Genomic DNA, 21,973 nt, shown 5'->3' on the forward strand with positions numbered 1-21,973 from the left:
TAAATGATTGAAACAAAAAGAGAACGTATGTAATCAACAAGCAGTTCTATTCTAAAACTATTTTTTTTAATTACAAAATAAAGCACAGATAGAGAAAACCCTTGGGTTTAAGCATATTTGATTAATTGTAGCTCATTGCAATTATTATTTTTTTATTAAAATAATTTTTTAATCTTTATTTTTGAGAGAGAAAGAGAGAGAGACAGAGTGTGAGCAGGGAGGAACAGAGAGAGAGGGAGACACAGAATCCAAATCAGGCTCCAGGCTCCGAGCTGTCAGCACAGAGCCCGATGCAGGGCTCAAACTCATGAACCGTGAGATCATGACCTGAGCCGAAGTCAGACGCCCAACAGACTGAGCGACCCAGGCACCCTTCATTACAATTATTATTATTATTGAGGCTCAGGTTGTTCCAGGTTTAAGCAGTAGAAACCTTTTGAAATTGGCTGCTGTGTTAGACTAAATTATTTCCTACCAGCCCCCCACTTCAAATTCATAAGTTGAAGCCCTAGCACCCAATATGGCTCTATTTAGAGATACGGCCTTTAAGGAAGGAAGGAAGGTTAAATGAGGTCATGAGGATGGGTCCTATCCGATATGAATTGTGTCCTTATAAGAAGAGAGAAAGGTACTGGGGGTACAAATGCACAAAGAGAAGGTCATGCAAGGACATAGGGAGAAGGTGGCTATATGCAAGACAAGGAGATCTCAGGAGATACCTAGCTTGTCAGCACCTTGATCTTGGACTTCCAGTCTCCAGAACTGTGAGCAAATAAATTTCTGTTGTTTAACTGACCCGTCTGTTGTATTTTATGACAGTCCTAGTGCCCTAACCTAGCTCCTGAATCCTTTTGATGAGACTCCGCTAATTATTTGGTAGCTTCTTCACTATGTGGTGGACAGGGTGCTTTGGCTAGTTTGTCATCTTGTTTTTGCCTGCTCTTGACCTAGGATGAGGCATTTCTTTAAGAAGCACTGATTTCTTCTTGTGAAAAGTAGTATTTCAAGATGATAATCTGGGCACAAGGGATGCCCTTTGCCACTCAGTTGGTCATTGTTTCTAGGCCTTTTCAGGGAAGCTAGGAAATATGTACTTTCAGAGGTAAAGTTTTTCATGATTTCATGTTGATACTTCAATTCAAACTAAAGATTACAGACTTACTTTACTTCTTCTTTATGCCTCCACACTAAAAAAAAATCTCAATTTTGAAAATACAGGGTAGAATTAGACAGTAGAATTTGAATATTCCCTAATTATTTGTTTTATCTGTGCCCTTCACAGTTGTAGCGTAACATGAAATGTAGTTTTTAGCATTTTTCCTGTTTTTTTCTTTGGGAACTGATATTACGAGAGTGTTTGTTATTGCTGTCTTTCAAATCTATCCATTCATTTTGATTTTTGAAAATTTCTTATTTTTCATTTTCTTTCCCGTAGGGCATTGCCTTTGTGTGACTGGCTCCTGTGTTCCTTCTGGTTTAGTCTTCATTTCAGAACTTGTTCTTTCATCTTTTGTTCTGTACCGAGTATGGGCACTGCATCTGTCAGGTTTTCTGATACTGCTTTGTGTTATTCTTCCATGTTTTCTTTCATTATCTTTTATCTTTTGTTTTTCTTTTTAGGGGCATATCTTTCTAGCATGCTTTCTTTGTCTGTGGGCGATTTTTCTGTTCCTTACTCTCTTTTTTATCATAACAACTCTGTGTGAGATTTGACTGCAGTATTTTTTGTTGCTCATTCTATAGGAAGGGAGTATTGTTTTCCTGGACATTTAGGTTGAGGCTGGCTTCAGAAAAGCTTTTCTAGCTTTACAGAACTTCTTCCGTTTCTGTGTAGCATTTAAAATTATGGGTGCTTCTTTTCTGAAATTCCTTGGCTTTAATTCCATTCTCACATTGGTCTAGACCTTCTTTATCTGTGCTTCTTGGATCCCTATTCTGTTAAATTTTGATTCCACTTCCAGAACTTTTTCTGTGTAGAGTTCTATCCTGGAAAAGAGGCTGCTTGATCTGTTTTAAGAGTTCACAGGTTCGGATAGCTCCTGATCATTCACTCCCTTCAATCGTAGGTCGTTTGCACATACCCGGTAATCGAGAGGGCAAAAGCGTCCCTGTCTCTGCTGCTGTTCTCAGATTGGCCCACTGTACTTTCTGGCAAATTCTGTTGGCTGTTTGGGGGTTGTCCTGTCCTCAGTGCTTCTCCCCACTGCCCAGACTCTGATAATGGGAAAATCTGTGGCTGTTGCTGATTTCCACCCCCTAACCCCCTGTTTATATTTTGAAATTGTGGGAATTCTCTATCATCTAGTTTTGTTATATTTCTTGGATTTATTTTCTAGTTGTTCCATCTGGTTTATGTGGGGATTTGGAGATAGTGAAAACTATGCCTTCACGGCTGCCATCTTTCCAGGATGACTCCCAATGCTCCTATTTTAACACATTTGAAAAAACCATCCAGAAGCAGGGAGATGGCTCTAACAGTTTCTCATTCAGGAAAACAGAAAGGAAGTCATAGTCACCAATCCTGCTGCTTCTGGGTGAGAGATCAGGAAAAGCCCCTGAAATTCTGGTTGAATATCCTTCAGCAAGGAGCCTGCTGTTTTATTTTTAATTTCATTTGCTTTTAGTAATTTAATTCTTGCAGAGCTTGATTTTGTCATTCGGAAACATGACTGCTGCCTCTGAGCCTTGACTGTGCTCTCTTGCTGTTTCATAGCATCCTCAATTATGCCATGTTCTTTGAAACCAGGCTTTGAAATATGCTAAAAATGAGTCTTGGTACCTACATGCTATCTGCTTGGGTTCCGTCTGGCTTTGCTTTCTTATAATGTTTGTTGTGTTTACAGTGGGAGAACCGCAGCTTCCCATGTTGGGCGTTTTATCAACATACAGCTTATTATGACCTCTGGGCTTATACTGTGAGCAAAATGTAAGGTATGGTCCTTCCCCTGAGGGTGTTTGGTTCATCTCCTCTGTCTTTTGGGCTGATACAGGAAGCATGGGAACTAGTTTCATGTGGACTCTTTCCCCCTCTACCGCCACCCCAACTCTGGATACTGAGGAAAATGTTGTGCTGGTTAAACATAACTAGATCTTTGAATTATAGTCCTGCTTTGCGTTGGAGTTTAGTGTTATGTTGTTGTCATTATCATCCACCAAGATTCTGAATGAAAGTCTGGATTAATCAGTGCACATGCTCATCAGTGTGAAGAATGTATTTGCTCTTACGTGTTCTAAATTGCTGTCCATGCTTATTCAGAGCTGTGAGATAGGAGATAGTCTCTCTCCCTTGTTATGTTTAGGACAACAGTCAAGGCCATTTGCAGTACCTTTCTAACTGTAGTTTCCACCATTTAAAATTGGGCGAAAACGCAAGTGGCATCTTTATAACTTCATATTTTAGATGACTTTTTTAATGCTCATTTATTTTGAGAGAGAGAGAGAGAGAGAGAGAGAGAGAGAGAATATGTGAGAATGTGAGCAGGGGATGGGCAGAGAGAAAAAAAGAGAGAGAGAGAATCCAAAGATGTGGGGCTGGATGTGGTGCTCAATCCCACAACCCTGAGATCATGACCTGAGCTGAAATCCAGAGTTGCACACCTAATTGACTGAGCCACCTAGGCTCCCCAAGCCTATTTTGTTTTTTGAATAAAATTCCTTGGATGGTTCCTGACCTAAAATTTGGTAACTTACCAAACAGATGACTTCTTTCAAGAAGAAGAATCAAAAATGGCCAGTCATATCTGTAGACAAACCATTTATAGATTTAAGGCTACAGCTTTCCTCTCAGTAGAGTGATGGTGAAGAAGATACTTTGGGAATCACTTTGCCTGTTTTCGATCACCAGCTCCACCATTTTGTAGTGTGTGACATAGGTATGTGATATCGGGCAGTTTTCAAATCCTCTTCATGTCTCCATTTCCTCATATGTAAAATGTGGTAGTAATGGTCTCTACATCATATGGTTAATGTGAGGATTCAATAAGATGATGTTTATTCACATTAGATCCTCAACTATAGGTTTGGTGAATAAAAATGGAGTCTCTATGCTTTTTTAGGCGCTGTACTGGTCAACTGGGATATAACAATGAGCAAAAATTCCCTCATGTGGAGCTTTACAGTTAGATGAAGGAATTAATTAGTCATCACATGAAGGAATATAACATTGCACCATGATAAGTGCAATGGAGAGGAATGGTGCACTTCAAGAGCATATAATAAAGACAAGAGCTGTCTGGGAGGCTAAGGAAGGTTCTCGCGGGAAGGCTGAGTTCACATGTAAAGAAAAATAGATGGCAATGAATTAGGAGGAGGTGTGTGTTTTCCATATGTGTGGGTGAGCACATGTAGGAATGAGAGCATCCCTTCCAGAGAGCTGAGCATGGAGAAAGTGGCCCTGAGGCAAGAGGGCACTTGGTGAACATGAAGGGCTGAAATAGGCCCATGTGTGAAGGGAAGGGTACAGTGGGCAGCGTTACTTGAGATGAGGCTGGAGTGAGAGGGAGGTTGGAGTGGTCACAACTTGGTGCCTTCATAAGCTATGTTTAAGAAGGTGGTCTAGCAAAGGACCTTGGTGTTTGAATTCTGGAGAGACATTTGCAAAGATCTATTATTGTTGTTACTATTGTTATTCCCTAGCAGTCCTTACCATACTAAATATGTTTATATACTTTCATGTTTATTTATTTGTTCTTTCCTCCAATCTCTATTCTTCTCTGAACTCTTAATTCCCCAGTCCTTCCATTTAGGAATAAAGCTGGGAAGACAGCTTTTTCTTTTAATCAGTCTTAAAGTAGAATTTGCTTTTGTATACTTTTAGCCAAGAAAAATGAAAAACAGTTGCCAAAATATTACCTACTGTGACACACATCAATATTTTATGCTTTTTTGCCTTTGAGAAATGCTCAAATGTTGTCATTTTTTATTTGTCTAATGTAAACAAACTAAAGCCAAAATTATTACAAATTTTGGTGTCCTGTATTGGCCGATTTCACATGTTTTGATCTTACCCAGAACCAACTTTTGGAGATGTGAGGCCTGAGGTCTACTCTGTGTGAAAAAGGAGGGGTTTGACAGTGTCTGCATGGCGCGCGTATGTGCACACATGGGTATTTTATATTTGCTGATGTAGAGTTGGTCACTGAAGAGCTGACATGTGTGCTGTGAAACTTCCCCGTCACCAATAAGGCTACAACTGTTTTTCCTACCCTAAGATAAGGAAATAATGTATTCTATGAGGCCATGAAAAGAAAACTCTGCTGAGCTTTACATAAAACCTGGCTAGCCTTGGGATGCTCTAGGGCCCAAACCATGATGTCCCATCACTGTTCTCCTCGATAGGCACTATCCATGCCCCTTTACCTCTTTGTTCTCTAGCACGTCTGCTGTGTATAAAGGTGCCTCCCCTGTCTTGTTACGTGTTTTGCCTATTATCATTGTACTGGTAAACTTGGCTATAAAAATACTTTTTTTTTGTATTTGCATATTATTCTGGTATAGAATGAGGTTTTAGCTCACCTGGGATAAGAGTTGTTAATTCTATTAGCATTTTTCTAACTACAACTATTACATCTGTGTAATAACTTCACATTCCATGTAATCTGCATCTTCCTGGAAGTTTTCTGAATATGGTTGTAAAACTAAATGTACTTTTAATGGTAGGAATTGTCTCTAGTAAACTTAGGGAATGAGTAGAAATTTGGATGGTGGGTTTGGGCCATGGAGAATCTCAGTCCCCCATTATACTGTTATTGCTGATAACCACTTCTTCCATAAGAATCGCAAGTGTAATGCTGAGTTGAGAAATCAGGTGAAGGTTTTTCACCTTTATTTGATGTACAAACTTTGATTTTATTTCCTCAGGAAAAAAATAATTGTTTGAGCCCACATCCTTTTTTTTTTTTTAATGTTTATTTTTATTGTTTATTTTTGAGAGAGAGAGAGAGCAAGCCGGGTTGGGGCAAAGAGAGAGAGACAGAGAATCCAAACCTGTGAACTGTGAGTTCAGACCCACAAACCATGAGATCGTGACCTGAGCCAAAATCAGATGCTTAACCAATTGAGCTACCTAGGTGCCTCTAGCCCATACACTTCTGATTAACGTATTTAGATCAAATACTTTTGGCTGAATTAACAAAATAAGCAAAAATAAAAGTTTCCTGATGTAGCTCTGTACTTACATGTAACAGTTAATTTGTTTCCTGTTATATAATGTATTTGTCAGGTAATAGTAATTAGTTAATTGAATAGACATATTTAATATTTGATCAAAATGTTAATAAAATATTTGAGCAAAGAGTTAATAGTTTACAACATTTTGTTTCATGGTTGGCTTCATGGACAATACATACATTTTTTTTTTAACAGCAACTGCTCTAGTAAATCAATTTCTCACATAGTACATGAGCCCCTTCTGATCATTAATGCCTGACATGTGACATGTAATGGTAATCAAATAAACAGGTGATTATTCTGAAAAATATTACATCTGTTCCAGGACCTGATCTACAGGTTTGCATATCCAAAAAACCTACCTGTTGCACCAGGAAGATGGAGGAGAGATACCAGACTGCAGCTCGCCAAGATATGCAGGAAGTTCTTCAATCATCCAGCTCCACATTAAAGTTTCTAATATCGCGAAATGCTGCTGCTTTTCAAGGTAAATGTATCTTGATTTCTGAAACTAAGGAGAAGTCTTGTTATGCAATCTTCCTATTACCATTATCCTGGTAAACTTGGGCTAGGTTTTCTTACCTTTGCATACCATCATTCTGGAACAAAATGAAGTTTTAACTTCTTTTAACCCTCAGAAAAAGGTCATTATTTCTGAGGTCAATCAGGACATAAATACTGAGTTGGACTGGGAAAACTGTTATATTAGTGAAATAGTCCTTGGAAATATGTGCCCTTTGTGGGTCCTTCCAGGTCCCTCAGTATTCTGACCTATGGTTTTACTGCAGTATGAATGGACATAATTATTAGATTTTAGTATTCTGTAACATAAAATCTCATTGCTTTTAACTGGGAAATTATAGATTTATTTTTAAAAATATGATTTGAAGAAATGATTTGTCTAAGTTTTTCCCCTGGCTACCTCATGTGGTTTTCATAAGAACACCAGTGTGATATGTCAAAGTGCAGACAAGTCTGATAAACAGTAAAATAGGAAATATTAATTGGATATTTAAGGATCAGCTAAGACCAGAACTCAACCTTAATTCAAACAGTATGTTCAGAAATAAAATTAATGGGTTATAAAATTACAAGGCACATTGGAAAATAGATGATCTTTCCCTTATTTTAGTCATCATCTCCATAAAACCCCTTATTACTACAATAAAATAGCTTAATTTATTTTTCCTTTTATAAAACATTAGCTTAACTGTATATGATTAGAATGAAAATATCTAGATTATACTACTTTTCAAACAAATTTATTGCTTTTGTTCAAAGCAAAATAGACTTTTGTTAGTATTCCTTTTCCTTTATGTATATTATTGTGTCTATTTAAATAATTTGTGCTTTGTTTACATGCATAACTAAATCACAAAGCTGATTAATTTTTAAAACTATGTTCATTAAATAACATAAATACAATGAATCAGGATAAAATTTAAGTGGAGTTAAAATGTAGTTCATGATGAATTAGTGATTTTCTTAGGGAAACTGTGATACGTCAAATTTTAAGATGTTATTATTTTAGTGATTTTTTAGATGTCTTAGAAAACAACTTTATGTCTGTTATGGGATTTATTCATATGAAATTGTTGGAGGAAAACATGTTGATATGCCTTGTAAGCAAAGATTTGTGATTTGAACTGGCTGAACCAGAAGACTATAACCACATACACAGAGTGATGTGATGGTTTTTTTCTCATGGAAATGACAACATGCACAAAATGGACAATACATTCTAGGGGTAAAGGGCAGTGAATAAACCAGTCTGACCAGAACAGGGATGGGGAGTGTGGTGGAGATTCTGTGCTTGAAAAGGTGAGCTGGACTCACATGGAAGGAGATTTAGAGCATCAACTTGAGTTTGAGTCATTAAAGTTTACTGAACAGGAAAGCTTCATGATGATTTCTTATCTTTTGAAGTCAAAACTAATCCTTTCAAGGCAGAATATATGGCTGAAGAAGATCATGACCAATGAAACCCACCTTTTTGGATAGCAGAGCTAATTACAGAAGTGAAAGAAAGTGCTATCATTGCTAATATATTGGCACTCAGTGAATGTTGAACATTTTCTTCTACCTTCAAAGATGTCTTAACAAACCTTTTACACATTGTTGGATAAATTGATCAAGATAGAATACATCATGGGGTGCCTGGCTGGCTCAGTTGGTAGAGCATGCAACTCTTGATCTGAGGGTTGTGAGTTCAAGCCCTATGTTGGGTGTGGAGATTACTTGAAAAAAAAAAAAAGAGACAGAATATATGAGGTTCAAATGATTGGGAAAAATACAACACCTGAATTATTTACTTTTAAAATGGGTTCAGGCTGTTGAAAAATTGTGGTGATAATGCTAAAAGTTTGGTGACAAATAAGAAGTAGAAATACATGGGATCGTCTCTATCTACCATAGTGTCAGGTAATTTATCTACATTGAAAAATTTTTCTGTTTAATAAATTTTGTTATATTCAATAGGTTGAGTTTTGCTGGGGAGGGGGAGAGATGGCTACACAGAATCCGAAGGAGGCTCCAGGCTCTGGACTATCAGCACCGAGCCTGATGTGGGGCTCAAACTCACGAACTGTGAGATCATGACCTGAGCCAAAGTTGGATGCTTAACTGACTGAGCCACCCAGGTGCCCTTGAGTTTTGCTGTTTACTTAAATATTAATTGTAAAAATGAAAATGGTAGGCGCTTTCTTAAATATAACTTGTTATAAGTGGTTGTTTTCGCCCTTTGTGGAATGTCAAGTTTTATTTAAGAATCATGAGAAGGCAAAACAAATTTAGAATAAATTTGCCTAAAGGCTAACTTTACTGGAATACATTCTTTTATAAGAAGAATAACTGCTTTTAATTTAATAAATAGAGTAAGTAGCTTTAGGATTATGTCCATAAAAACAAGCTTAAACATATATACTAAAAGCAGTTTGAGAAATCACATCTACTGTACCATAATCGAGCAGGTGACTTTATCAGTAAGTAAAATGCCTACTATCTAGTTTCTGTGCCATCAGAATATCTGAAAACAATTCAAAGTCTTTATTTTTCTAAGAAGAAAGAAGCCAACACACTTTATTGGGAAAACTGGCTGCTTGAGAGAAATTTAATGGGGAAATCAATTCACTTCTCAAATAATGTAAGTAGATTTGCTGTTTTTGATATTTTGATTTTCAAATATTTCATTTATGTCTCCTACTCCAACAGTGTTAACCTGCTTTTTAAGTGGTATTCTGGGTTATAAAAGACTGTAGTATGGTCCCTTCTCTCATAGCTTTTATAGAATCCCACGGAAGCCTGGTTTTGAAGCAACCCTTTGGGTGTGACCGATGGGAATGATTGCTTGCGTGTATGGATGTAGTGGGCACCCACATTATTGTGAGATGAAGGAAAATTTTTTTTTTATTTTTTTATTTTTATAATTTTTTTTTTAATGTTTATTTATTTTTGAGACAGAGAGAGACAGAACATGAACAGGGGAGGGTCAGAGAGAGAGGGAGACACAGAATCTGAAGCAGGCTCCAGGCTCTGAGCTGTCAGCACAGAGCCTGACGCGGGGCTCACACTCACAGACCGTGAGATCATGACCTGAGCCGAAGTCGGACGCTTAACCGACTGAGCCACAGAGGCGCCCCGAGATGAAGGAACTTTTAAAGGAAGGGAGAAAACAGTGCTGGCAACTGGTGCTGGAAGACAAGTTTATCCTGTACACAGTCTGCATTCAGATCTGGAATTGTGCACAGGACGCTACCTACCAGTGCAGTTGGAATCCACCTACTGGGATGATTCTTCTATTTTCTTTTATGTAATTTATTTGTGTTGGTTCCAGTCACATTGCCTTAAATTAAACAAACAACGAAATGATAATCTGTTTTTGGAAGGATCCATAATTATGACCAGGGGCTTCACTGTATCCTCAAGTGTAGTCTTTCATATGGAATGGAGCATTTCATAAGCTGAAAGGAACAAGCTGTTATCTCTGTGTCTGTTGTTATTTGTAAATAAGTGGTGCTGTTTGCAGAGAGGAACACTGGCTATGTCACGGTGCAGACAGTAACTCTTCTTTATTTTCAAGGGCTTAATAATGATCGTGAATGAAGCAGAACAGCCACAGATAATGCGAAAGAGTTGTTTTTCCTTCCACTCTTTTAAAGTGAGTGTGGGATTGCTGGCTTTAAAAATATTTTGGAAATGCTCTTTATAATGTTTTATTTGTTTATACAATAAAGTATGGTGTGACTCATGAAGAAACAGAGGAAGTTGACAGAGAATATGTCATCTACAGTAAAAGAGCAACACTTATGCAGCTTTCAAATTTGGCAGTTTTTAAATCTCCATTCAAATAAGATAATGTAGTTTAGCTTTTTAAATTTAAAACTGAACAAATTTTTCAGCCTCACTTTCAAAAATTAAAAGGAAGGGAAAAAATAAAAGGAAGGAATATTTGGGAGAATGCCATTGGAAACTTGTCAAAATGTTGGGAAGATAAGGTTAAAAAGCTACACCTTTTCTTCGAGTTGTACCTTTCCCTACTTCTCTTATCTTCCAGTTGCTCGTGTATTTCAAAAATACATGGTAGATACCAAGTCTATATTCTGGAGGTTTCCAGTTTTATATACGGCATTTAAAAAGTGTACATTATTACAAAAGACTGAGTGATAAATGATAGTTAGAACAGGAAAGTTTTAGCATTTTTATTTATGTTTACATTCTCTTGGCTGAGTAAATTTTCATTTCTTGATTGTAAGTACTTGAAAGATTGGCAGGCTTGTCCTCGTGCATTGAAATGTTAGAATTAGGGATTTAATAAAAAAATACATTCTTATTTTTAATGAAATATAGGAATATGTTCAAAATTAAGCATCTTATTTTAAAAAGTAGATGAATTAAGAGTGAGGACGTAATTAATGGATTTTTCTCCTTTACATTAACTACTGTAAAATGTATAGCTGGTGTATAGCTACTGTAAAACTAATGTAAAGTCAAAGGCACATATATATATATATATATATATGTATATATATATATATATATAGTCAAAGGCACAAAGATATAGTGAATATTTGAATATATTAATATATGGGAGAGTAAATAGATTTATATAAATATTATTAAGCATGAGGTACATTAATCTTATTTTATTCACTTCAGCTATGCTTCACAAAGGTGGATAATAATTAAAATTATTCCTTGGAAGAGCATTGTGTCGAAGGATAAAGGAATAATACCGTTTTTAACACGGAGAGTTACCTGATCAAAAGTTCAAGTGTAAGAGAACGGGTAGCCTTAGGCTGGCAGTTGTGGGGGGTTGTTTCTCTCAATCTCTAGCAGCAGTAAATATAATTAACTGAACTGCATGAATAAATGAATGAATGAACACTACTTTCAAGAAGATGGCTCTGAAGTAAAATGCTTGAACCCCTCCCTTGCTCCTTTCTTTCTTTTATGTATTCCTCTCTTGATGATTTGCTGTGGCATTGGAGCACCTACTAGGTACCAGCACTGTTGGGTGCTGGGGTTACGGTGTCCAAACCTTTTATTGATTCCTTTAGACTTCTAATATGCCAACATCTGTCTTTTTCATTTATGAACTAGAAAGGGGCACATTATAGTGTCTCCTTCGATGGCATCCTGAATATGATTGCACTGTTTTTCCTTTTCAGTGTGAGGCAGCATGTGTGTTCATGTGTTATCTCATACAGCAGCTATCAACGCAATTGGTCTTTATCCAATTGTCCTTTATCTCAGAAATGTTAAAAAATAGTTTCTGTCGAATCTGTGTCAGCAGGCTTCTGTTAATTCTGCAAATGGGTAATTTTCTTGTATTCTAGATAAAAGTTGCAAGAGCTTAAATTACTTTTCAGCTGGAAGTAAAGCTTGCTTTGCATGAAGCATTGTCGATGGTGGAAATACTATTAACTATTGACCTAAGATCAGGTTTACTTTGCCAGATTTATTTTTTAAACTTGAAAAAGTAAACTTTTTGTTGTTTTAAGTTTGACTGACAGCAGGTTATGATAATATCACCTGGTGCCATGGTAATCTCACCTAGAAAGCACAGTCACCTGCTTATAGTCGGCAAAACAATTCTTTCTTGATTTTTATATTAAACACTTTTTCAGTTAAATCTTTTCAGTGTGAAAACTGCACATTTATTTTCTTGAGGATAAGTTAACATTTCATCAGATTCTTTATCGTTTTGTTATCTTCGTATTAGTTTAATCTTACTTTTGCATATGGATCTCAAGGGATGATTCTTGAATGTTTAGTTTTGAAGGAGAGAGAAAGACAGAGTGTGAGCAGGGGAGGAGCAGAGAGAAAGGGAGACACAGAATCCAAAGTGGGCTCCAGGCTCTGAGCTGTCAGCACAGAGCCCGACCCAGGGCTCAAACTAACAAACTGTAAGATGATGACCTGAGTAGAAGTCGGACGCTTAACCGACTGAACCACCCAGGTGCCCCAAGGGATGATTCTTAAAAACTACCTATGTGTGAAGTAAAGAACGGGACATGTGGGAAGTTATAACTAGCTATGTTTTTGAGATTTATCTGTCCCTCTATCTCTTGTTCATCCATGTAAAGCGATTTATAACATTACTTTTTCTTTCTTTTTTTTTTTTAAAGTAGACTTCATGCCCAACGCTGGGCTTCAATTCACGCCTCTGAGATCAAGACCTAAGCTGAGATCAAGAGTCAGATGCTTAACCGACTGAGCCACCCAGGCGCCCCTGTAGAATTTCTTTTTATAGATACGTGACATTTGTTCATCCTCCTTTTGATGGACATCTCAGTAGTTTCCAACTGAGTTTTGTACTTCTCTTGCTCTAGTGACCATTCTTGTTCAAGTCCCCACAGGCACCTGTTTTCCTGGGGTTGATACACAGTGAGACTGGGGCTTCTTGGCCGGGTGTCTTGTCAGCTTCACTACATGTTGCTTAGTTGCTCTTCTAAGGAGCTGCACCCATTGAAACACCACAAACAGTTTTTGTGCTTTGTGCACTGTTCTACTTCCTTCCCAACAATGAGTATTGTCAGAATTTTGAGAGATTTGTTGAACTGATAGGTATGAAATGGCACCTTGTTTCCAAAATGCACAGTTCCCTGAGTAGGGGCTCTGAATGTCTTTTCACAAACAGTTCTTGATGTGTGTGTGTTTTTTTTATTTTCCCTTAGGAATATGTCCTAAGAACCTGTGTACACACTTTGAGGATATATACATTGTTGTCGGTGTTTTGTATGTATTTAAAATTTTTTTTAGATACCAAAAACAAGAGTTTTTTTTTAAGGTACCGATATCCATTTGGATCTTAAAGTTTTAGCTAAAATAATTCAGATGTCTTTCCATATTTTGTAGAAGTCCAAGCTCTTGACAAGCTTCCTGTACATTCTCATGGCTTACAGTCACATCCTTGCCCCTGCTTCTGCTCCCCTGCTCTCTTCATTTGCTTTTGCCTCTTTCCTATCATATTAATTAAAAAAAAAGTTTTTAAATTACTACTTCCATACTTACACACATGCATGCATACACATTAATACGGTATATATATAAGATCAATTTTATGAGATGGTGATGAAAAAATATAAAATCTAAAAATTATAAATAATCATAAATTGAATATTAATTTCTATATTTCCAAGTATTTTTTTTTTTAGCTCTGCCTCTACTCTCAATCCACGAAGCTACCAACCTCACATCTTTCTCTCTGGCCTCTCTATCTCCCATTCCTCGTGTGACATTCTCTTCTCTTCTTCAAGTGGTGACATAATGTATCTTCCAGTTCCTTTTATTTATAAGCATGGTAATATTAAATAACCAACACATGGCTCTGAGTGTGAATTTTAACTGAGGACTTTATTTCATTTTATTATATATATTATATTTATTTCATTTATTTTATATATATATATATATATATATAGAGAGAGAGAGAGAGAGAGAGAGAGAAAGAGAGAGCACATGTGAGCTGGGGAGGGGGGCAGAGAGAGAGAGAAATCTTAAGCAGCCTCCATGCCGATGCAGGGCTCTATCCTACCACCCTGTGATCATGACCTGAGCCAAAATCAAGAGTTGGACCTCAACTGACTGAGTAACCCAGAAGCCCCAAGGATCTATTTTTTAATTAAAAAAAAAAATTCATTAATTTTTTTCCCTAGCTTTATTGAGATATAATTGTTGCCCCTCTGCCTTGTTGTTAGTTAGAGCCCCAGTTTTGCGGGGTGATCACCCTCTACTGCGGCGAGCTTAGGGACAGTGAGCGCTGCTGCAGCTCTAGGGCATGGTGTGAGACGGACTAGGAAGTGTGTGTGTATGGTGGTGATGTTCTGAAGTAGCTGCTGTGGGAAACGGGAAAGGAAGTGAACTAAAGTCCAGTTAGAGGGCTGACATTGGAGACAGCTAATTAATAATGAAGCCGGTTTGCATGATGGTACCGCTGTTTTCGTTTTTAGCCCTGCCTGGTTTTTGCCTCCAGAGAAGGCGTGAGTAGTGGGGATCTGTGGCTGAGCACAGGTAATAGGAGAATCATTTATCCATCCAGCAAACATTCATGGGGCAGCCTGTATGTGCCCGCATTGTTTTAAGTGCTTGGTGTACTTCAGTGAATGAAACAAAAATTCCTGTTCTCACACTGTGTGTTTCAGCCAGGGGAAAGTAGAAAATAAATGTATACAGTGTAAATACATTAGGATGGATTAAATGCTTTGGGAAACCGTAGCATAGAACAGAGGGAGGGAGAGTAACAGTCCTGGAGGATTGCAGTTTTAAACTGGATGATCAGGGAAGAGTTTTTGGCACTGGAGCAAAGGTTTCGTCAAAGTGAAGGGGTTGGATATATGGATGTCTGGGAGAAGAGCATTCTAGCAAGAGGGAGTGATCCTAACGTAGGAATGGGCCTCACATGTTAGAGGAATAGCCCCAGTGTGGCTGGGGCACCGTGGGGGGCTGGAAGGTGGTAAGAAAAACTATCATAGAGGTGACAGGCATAGATGCATGTAGGGCACCTTAGGCTTTTATTCTGAAACAGAAGTTTTTGCCATAGGTGTGGCTTGATTTGAAAACAGTTAACTAGGTTTAGTTGTTGAGGGGCACACACACACCCAGCTTGTAGTGGGGCATGGGTGGACCTAGGAAGCCCCTAAAGAGATTATTAAAATAATCCGTAAGAGGCACTAGGGTGACTTAAACCCAGTGCTGGCAGTACAGGTGGTCAGAAATGGTCAGTTTCTGGTTACATTATGGTCATCATGGGGCCCTGGGCATGATGGAAAAGGAATTGAGGACAGGAGAGGGCTGATGGTAGTAAACTACACCAAGGATACGTCTGTGGGGTAAGTGTCTGGTGTGTCATGGAGATGAATTAAAGAGGCTGAGGTAGAAGGATGCTTTCCGCCGGATGTTGGAATCTCTGAGTCACATCTGCTGGAGAGTTGGGGTGAGAGAAACAGTTTTTCTAATAGTTTCTATTAGAAACTATTTCTAAATAGTTTCTAAATATTTCTAGAAGTTTCTAAAGTTCTCTGTGGAACTGAGTTCTCTGTTTCTAAAGTTCTCTATGGAAGATGGACGTTGGTGGGTGTGACAGGGGCATTCATTGATTATCTGATGGAGGCTAATCTTTTTGTTTTGTTTTTAAAACCACTTTATCATGGTATGATTGACACAAAAAGCTGTACATATTTAATGTATACAGCTTGACGAGTTTGGAGATAAGTATATCTTATGTGGTGACGAAGCCATCACACAATTTATGCCATGAACATGTATTAAAAAAATTTTTTTTTAAATGTTTTACGTATTCTTGAGAGGGAGAGAGAGACAGAGCATGAGTGAGGGAGGGGCAGAGTGGAAGAGGGACACAGAATCCAAAGCAGGCTCCAGGCTCTGAGCTGTCAGCACAGAGCCTCATGCAGGGCTTGAACTCACAAGCCGTGAGATCGTGATCTGAGCTGACGTCAGACACTCAACCAACTGAGCCACACAGGCACCTCTATGCCATAAACATATTGGAGGAGGCTGATCTGTGACACAGGGTGAAAACAGTAGTGGTCTGGAAGAGCCCGGGGATTTCCAACTGCTTCCTCTGATTTGGTTCTGTAAAGTGGTAGAGATGGTGTTTCTCTAATAATACCATATGTGTAATTATGAAAATAACATTAATTTTGATAAAATACTCATGATTCTACTCAATGAATCTTATGAATATTTAGCATAATTTAAAAGTTGAAGGGCATTATAAAGAAGTAACACAGATAAATAAAATTGCATTGCTTGAAATTTGTCAATAAACTTTGAGCATTGACGGGAGAAAGCTTGTAATAAGACCATGTTGAATAAAGGCACGTAATAGTAATTATGGTCAAAATCATGGGTTTGTACCTGAGAAATTTGTTTTAAACTTATTTTCACTGTACAAGATACAACTTGGTTACATAAAATTGAAAATAAAATTCCTTATTACTCAATAACCCATTTAGCAAATAAGGCTCAGTGATGAATTTAAGGCTTTTGGGACCCAATTTTGAAGTCTTGGTGGTAATTCTCATAATTTAATAGCCCATTGCCATTTACCATTTTTATACGATTCAAAAATAAGTTCGGTTAGCCAAACACTATCAATAGTTGTTAATCATTTCGATAATATCTTATATATCATCTCTTACTTAATTAGAAATATTTGCAGTTCATGTAACTGGCATTATTACCAAATTTAGAATTTTTAAATAGTATAATAATTCATTATAAATTATGAAACATAGTTTATTAGAAATAGGAAAGCATTTTTAATAGTTTTTGTTTCTATGGCCTTGGGGGAAAAGAAGATTAAGATGAAAATATTAAACCATCATCTATAATATTTAATTGGTAAAGTGGTAAAATATAATGGAAAATAAGATACCTCTCTTTCCTCAGACAAATAGAGGACTTAAATTTTATAGCCATTTTTCAATGTAGCTGTTCATGATGGGAAATTATCCATGTATATCTCCATGCTTTTAGCATAAAATATATCTAGCAATAAATGTAATATACATGCTCTATAGCTTTTATGCAGAAGTCCAAGGGCTTCAAATGACATCTCAAGATCCAGAGAGTCATAATAGTAAATAAAGGGTAATTGTTGGATAGCTATGCTGTGCTCCTTTTATTCCAGGGTGATTCTGCCTGGGGGCTAACTTTTGTATAAACAAAGATCATTGAACTTTTGCACCTTAAAGTATACTGTTATCTTGTACCATTTGTTTGACTCCTTCTCCTCTGGGTATAAAGTTGACTTGAATGTTAATTTATGAAACCTATTCATGGGTTTTTTTTTTTTTTTCTTTTCTGTAAGTAGGAATAAACTGAAGATACTACATAATAGAACAAACATTGGTCTTTGTTGTGGGAAAACATTTGTTGTGATTGGACAGGGAATATGTTTAAGAGTTCCTGGACAAGGGTTTTAAATTTGGACAGTCTAGGTTTGATTCCTATCTCAAGATTTGCTGGTGGGGCCTCAATTCCTTTGCTTGTAGAATGGCATAAAATAGTACCTTCTTCTAGCCTGCAGTTAATGAAGATTGAGGTAATCCCTATAAAGTAACTTTATACATAAGCTGGTACATAAGCACTCAGTATATGTTAGCTATTCTTCTTCCTTTATTCATGGTATATATTTTTCCCAATATTTGATAAGCAGCAAAAAATTTCAGGGCAGAAATTGTCTAGTGGTGTTTCTGCACATGTTTTATGGGGAATCGTCTAAAGTTGGTTGTCACATTATCAGAAGTGCTGTAGTGGCCAAGCAGCAGAAGGGCCTTGTGATCCAAACTCCTAGATCACTCCTTGGATTCCCACACCGGATGGGGTTGCCAAGAGTCATGTTGCAAGTGCTTGGGGTAATGGCCAGTCATGCTCTCTACATTGGTAGAGACAAGCAATGAGAACAATTATTTGGTGAATAATAATAATAGTACATTTCAAAGCAGGGTTTTTTCTGCTGCTCAGCTGGTAGTCAAAGGAATTTTCAAATTTCATTAAATGGTATTAAGTTGTAATGTTTGGACTCTCACTGTAGTAGAATCTAGCGTGAACACAGAAACCTAAGGTTTGACTAACAGAATAAAGCAACGAGACAGAATCCGTGGCACGTTATTCAATGACTTAACAAAAGCCTTAATTGTAGTGTCCTTCTCCAAAATGAGACTATCTTCACATACAAAAGGCTTTCGAGTTTTGATATTACTGATTCATTCTGATCATCTTCAGGGATGTTTGCAGTTTATGTTGGCATATCTTTATTTTTTTTTTTTAAGATTTTATTTTTTTAAGTAACCTCTATGCCCAGTGTGGGGCTTGAATTTACAACCCCGAGGTCAAGAGTCACATGCTCTGCTGACTGAGCCAGCCAGGCGCCCCTATGTTGGCATATCTTAACACAGCCAAGCCTTTAGATTATGCATTTGTGAGATATTAGATAGAATCACTAACTTCAAATTGGTCCTTTCTCAACAGCATGGAGAAATAAATAAATACATAGCCTTCAGAGCAATGTGAAAGTTTTTGTGGTTGGTCGAATATGATAAAAATTTAATCTAAGATTTAATTGAACTACTTTAAAAGCCTATGTTCATTAAGATAATTTTTATTTTGGTCTAAATGTTGCTAATCATTGTTCCATAAAATCATGTAACTATCTGATAGTTGCATTTCCTCTGCTGAAAATGTGAAATATTATTTTTTGTCTACAAGGCATCTTAGAGGGTTTCCTCTCTACATGAGGAAAGACAGTCTGGAGAACGATGGGCACTTACAGTCTCTGGAAAGTATGATTTGGGAAAAGGGTCAGAGGTGTGGGGCAAAAGCATCCACTCCACTGGTTCAAGAAGGAACAATACATGCTGTGTTGATGTTTCGATTTTTAAAATCTGAGTTTAACATGCTTACTTTCTAGTGGTAGTCCCAGGGCAATACTTTAGGATGATCGAGGCCAGCTGCTTAATTTGTTTTTATTGCATATCTTCAAAGTAGGTTTAAATTAAATTATCTATGTATTTGGCAACTCTTACTCAATATATTTTGTGTATTTGCTATTTTAATGAGAACATATTTTTGAATGCAAATTAAGAATATATTTAATAATTGCTAGTCTACACTGGTATAGCTATTCTGGAAAGCAATTTGACAATAGTTATTTAAGATATATGTTCTTTCTCTTGTCTTTCTGATCCTTCTAATGGTTGTATATATTGGAAACGTTTTTAAAGAGACTGTTTAGGCACGTGTAGAAGCATGGTAATGAAAGCATTTATAGTAATAGCTGGGAATTGAGACAGTCTGGGTGTCTGATTGTCGGAAAGCTAAGGACAATGTATAGATAATACATTCTGCATCATTAGGAATGATCAACTGGATACATACATAGTGACATGGATAGACTTTAAAAACATAAGGTAGAGTGAAGGTATATGAGGTATATAGCACAATACCATATATGTATCTTAAAAATACATGTACCAAAGAATTCTATACATTTTGCTAGAACTCATACAAATCAAAGAGTTTAAAGCACATTAGAATGATTTTTTTTTTAATTTTTTAAAATGTTTATTTAGTTTTGAGAGAGAGACAGAACACAAGGAGGGGAGGGCCAGAGAACAGGGAGACACAGAATCCAAAGCAGGCTCCAGGCTCTGAGCTCTCAGTACAGAACCCATCGTGGGGCTCGAACCCATGAACCACGAGATCATGACCTGAGCCGAAGTAGGATGCTCAACCGACAGAGCCACCCAGGCACTCCCAGAATGATTTTTTAAGGATAATAATTACGTAATTTGCCATCCAACCTCATAAATAGTAGGAGGCATTGGGGGCGACTCCTGGGTTGCTCAGTCAGTTAAGTGTCCAACTCTTGATTTTGACTCAGGTCATGATTTCAGAATTGTGAGATCCAGTCCCATGTTGGGCTTTGCACTGAGTACAGGGCCTGTTTAAGATTCTCTCTCTCCCTGTCTCTATTCTCCCCTCCCCCTCAAAAAAGAGGTGTGGCAGATGTGAAGAATGGCTAGGCAAAAAGAAAGTGAAGTGAAATACTTAGGTATAAATCTAGTAAAAAATGTACAAGATTTATATGCTGAAATGCTGATGAAAGAAGTCAAAGAACCTAAATAAATAGAAAGATATACCATGTTCATGAATTGAGAGACTCAATGTAGTACAGATGACAGTTTTACCTAAATTACTCTATAGTGTTAACCTAATTTATCAAAATACTAGCAAGTTTTATGTAGATTTAGTCAAGCTTTTTCTAAAATTTATACAGAAAGGCACGGAACTAAAATAGCTAAAACAATTTTGAAAAAAGAAGAATAAAGTGAGAGGAGTCCATCTACCTGATAATGAAGCTTACTCTGTAGCTACAGTAATTGAGAGTGTGGTATAGGTGGAAGGATAGACACATAGACTAGATTAGAAAACCCTAAAATAGAACTACACAATTATGCACAACTAATTTTTGATGTGTGCAAATGCCATTCATTGGACGAAGGATATCCATTCAACAGCTTGTGCTGAGCTATTGGACATCCATAAGTAAAATGTTATTCTGATATTATTATGTTGAAATGCATAAATAATTCAGCCCCTGAATTTTCACAAGTTCTGGGTTTTTCTGCCTTCATTTAGAGAAACTTCCTTTAATTTTTTTTTCATAAGGCAAAATTTATTAAATAAGTCATCCCTGATTTTTTGCCTATTTCATCAAATCCAAATACTGCAAATCATAGACCTCAATTTCAGTGCATTCTAGTGGAGCACATATATTTATTTAAATAAAAATAGTAGCTTTATCAAGAGATTCTTCATACAAGTTGAGTTAATTCAAGTAAATTTTAAATCATGAACATTGAGATCCCACTGTTCCATTTATTCAGTTCCTATTGTGGTTTTGTGTGTGTGTGTGTGTGTGAGTGTGTGTGTGTGTGGGGGGGGTGTGTGTGTGGGTGTTGTTGTTTCTAGTAGGGACAAATTTCAATGTGTTTTTATTTCAAATATTCTCAGGAATTGAAATATGTTAAAGGTTTTAAAAACTGGGGTGCCTGGGTGGCTCAGTCAGTTAAATGTATGATTTTGGCTCAGGTCATGATCTTATGGTTCATGAGTTTGAGTCCAGCATTGGGCTCTGCGCTGACCGTGTAGAGACTGCTTGGGATTCTCTCTCCCTCTTTCTTTGCCCCTCCCTGATTTGTGCTTTCTCTCTTTCTCTCAAAAATAAATAGGTAAACTTAAAAAAATGTTTTAAAAACTGAGGGTTTTTTGTGTGTACATTTGTTAAATATTTTGATTTAAGATTCCAGGTGATATCTTCTGGCTGGATGAGTGAGAGAAAAGACAGAAGAGTGAATTTTGGTAGGAATGATAAAGAGTCAAGGAGGAAGAGATTTTAAGTATATATATGTAGGAGAAAAATTTAGCAGGACTGGGTAAGTGAATGACTGTGGTGTGAGCTTAGGAACAAGAAAGAACCTAAAATCAATGTTGAGTCTTGCAAGACAGTATTCGAGGGACTGATTTACACTGTCACCTTTTTTTTTTTTTTTTTTTACTTCTTAATTTTTAATGAAATTCTTTTGAAAATTCTCTTCAACTCCAAGTTGCTACTATAGAGTAGCTACTCCAAGTAAGCTAGTATAGAGAATTAATTCATTTCTTTGTCAATATTTATTTAGTATATATCAGTATATACAGTGGGCACTGTACTATATTCAAGCAGTCCTTGATTTGCAGAATTTTGTGTTAACTGAAAATCAGGCATATGGGGACTGAC

At 37.0% G+C, this 21,973-nt stretch overlaps 1 protein-coding gene across 2 annotated transcripts in view; it reads left to right on the plus strand.

Moving 5' to 3' along the window:
- GPC5 (glypican 5) overlaps positions 1 to 21,973 on the plus strand; it is a 682,725-nt gene that overhangs the window by 34,796 nt on the left and 625,956 nt on the right. For both annotated transcript variants that reach the window (XM_049647136.1, XM_049647137.1), the window contains exon 2: positions 6,494 to 6,655. In XM_049647136.1, the coding sequence (XP_049503093.1) occupies positions 6,494 to 6,655 (162 nt within the window). The remainder of the gene's footprint in view (positions 1 to 6,493; positions 6,656 to 21,973) is intronic.

Source organism: Panthera uncia (assembly GCF_023721935.1).
Source record: "Panthera uncia isolate 11264 chromosome A1 unlocalized genomic scaffold, Puncia_PCG_1.0 HiC_scaffold_16, whole genome shotgun sequence".
NCBI classification, from domain to species: Eukaryota; Metazoa; Chordata; class Mammalia; order Carnivora; family Felidae; genus Panthera; species Panthera uncia.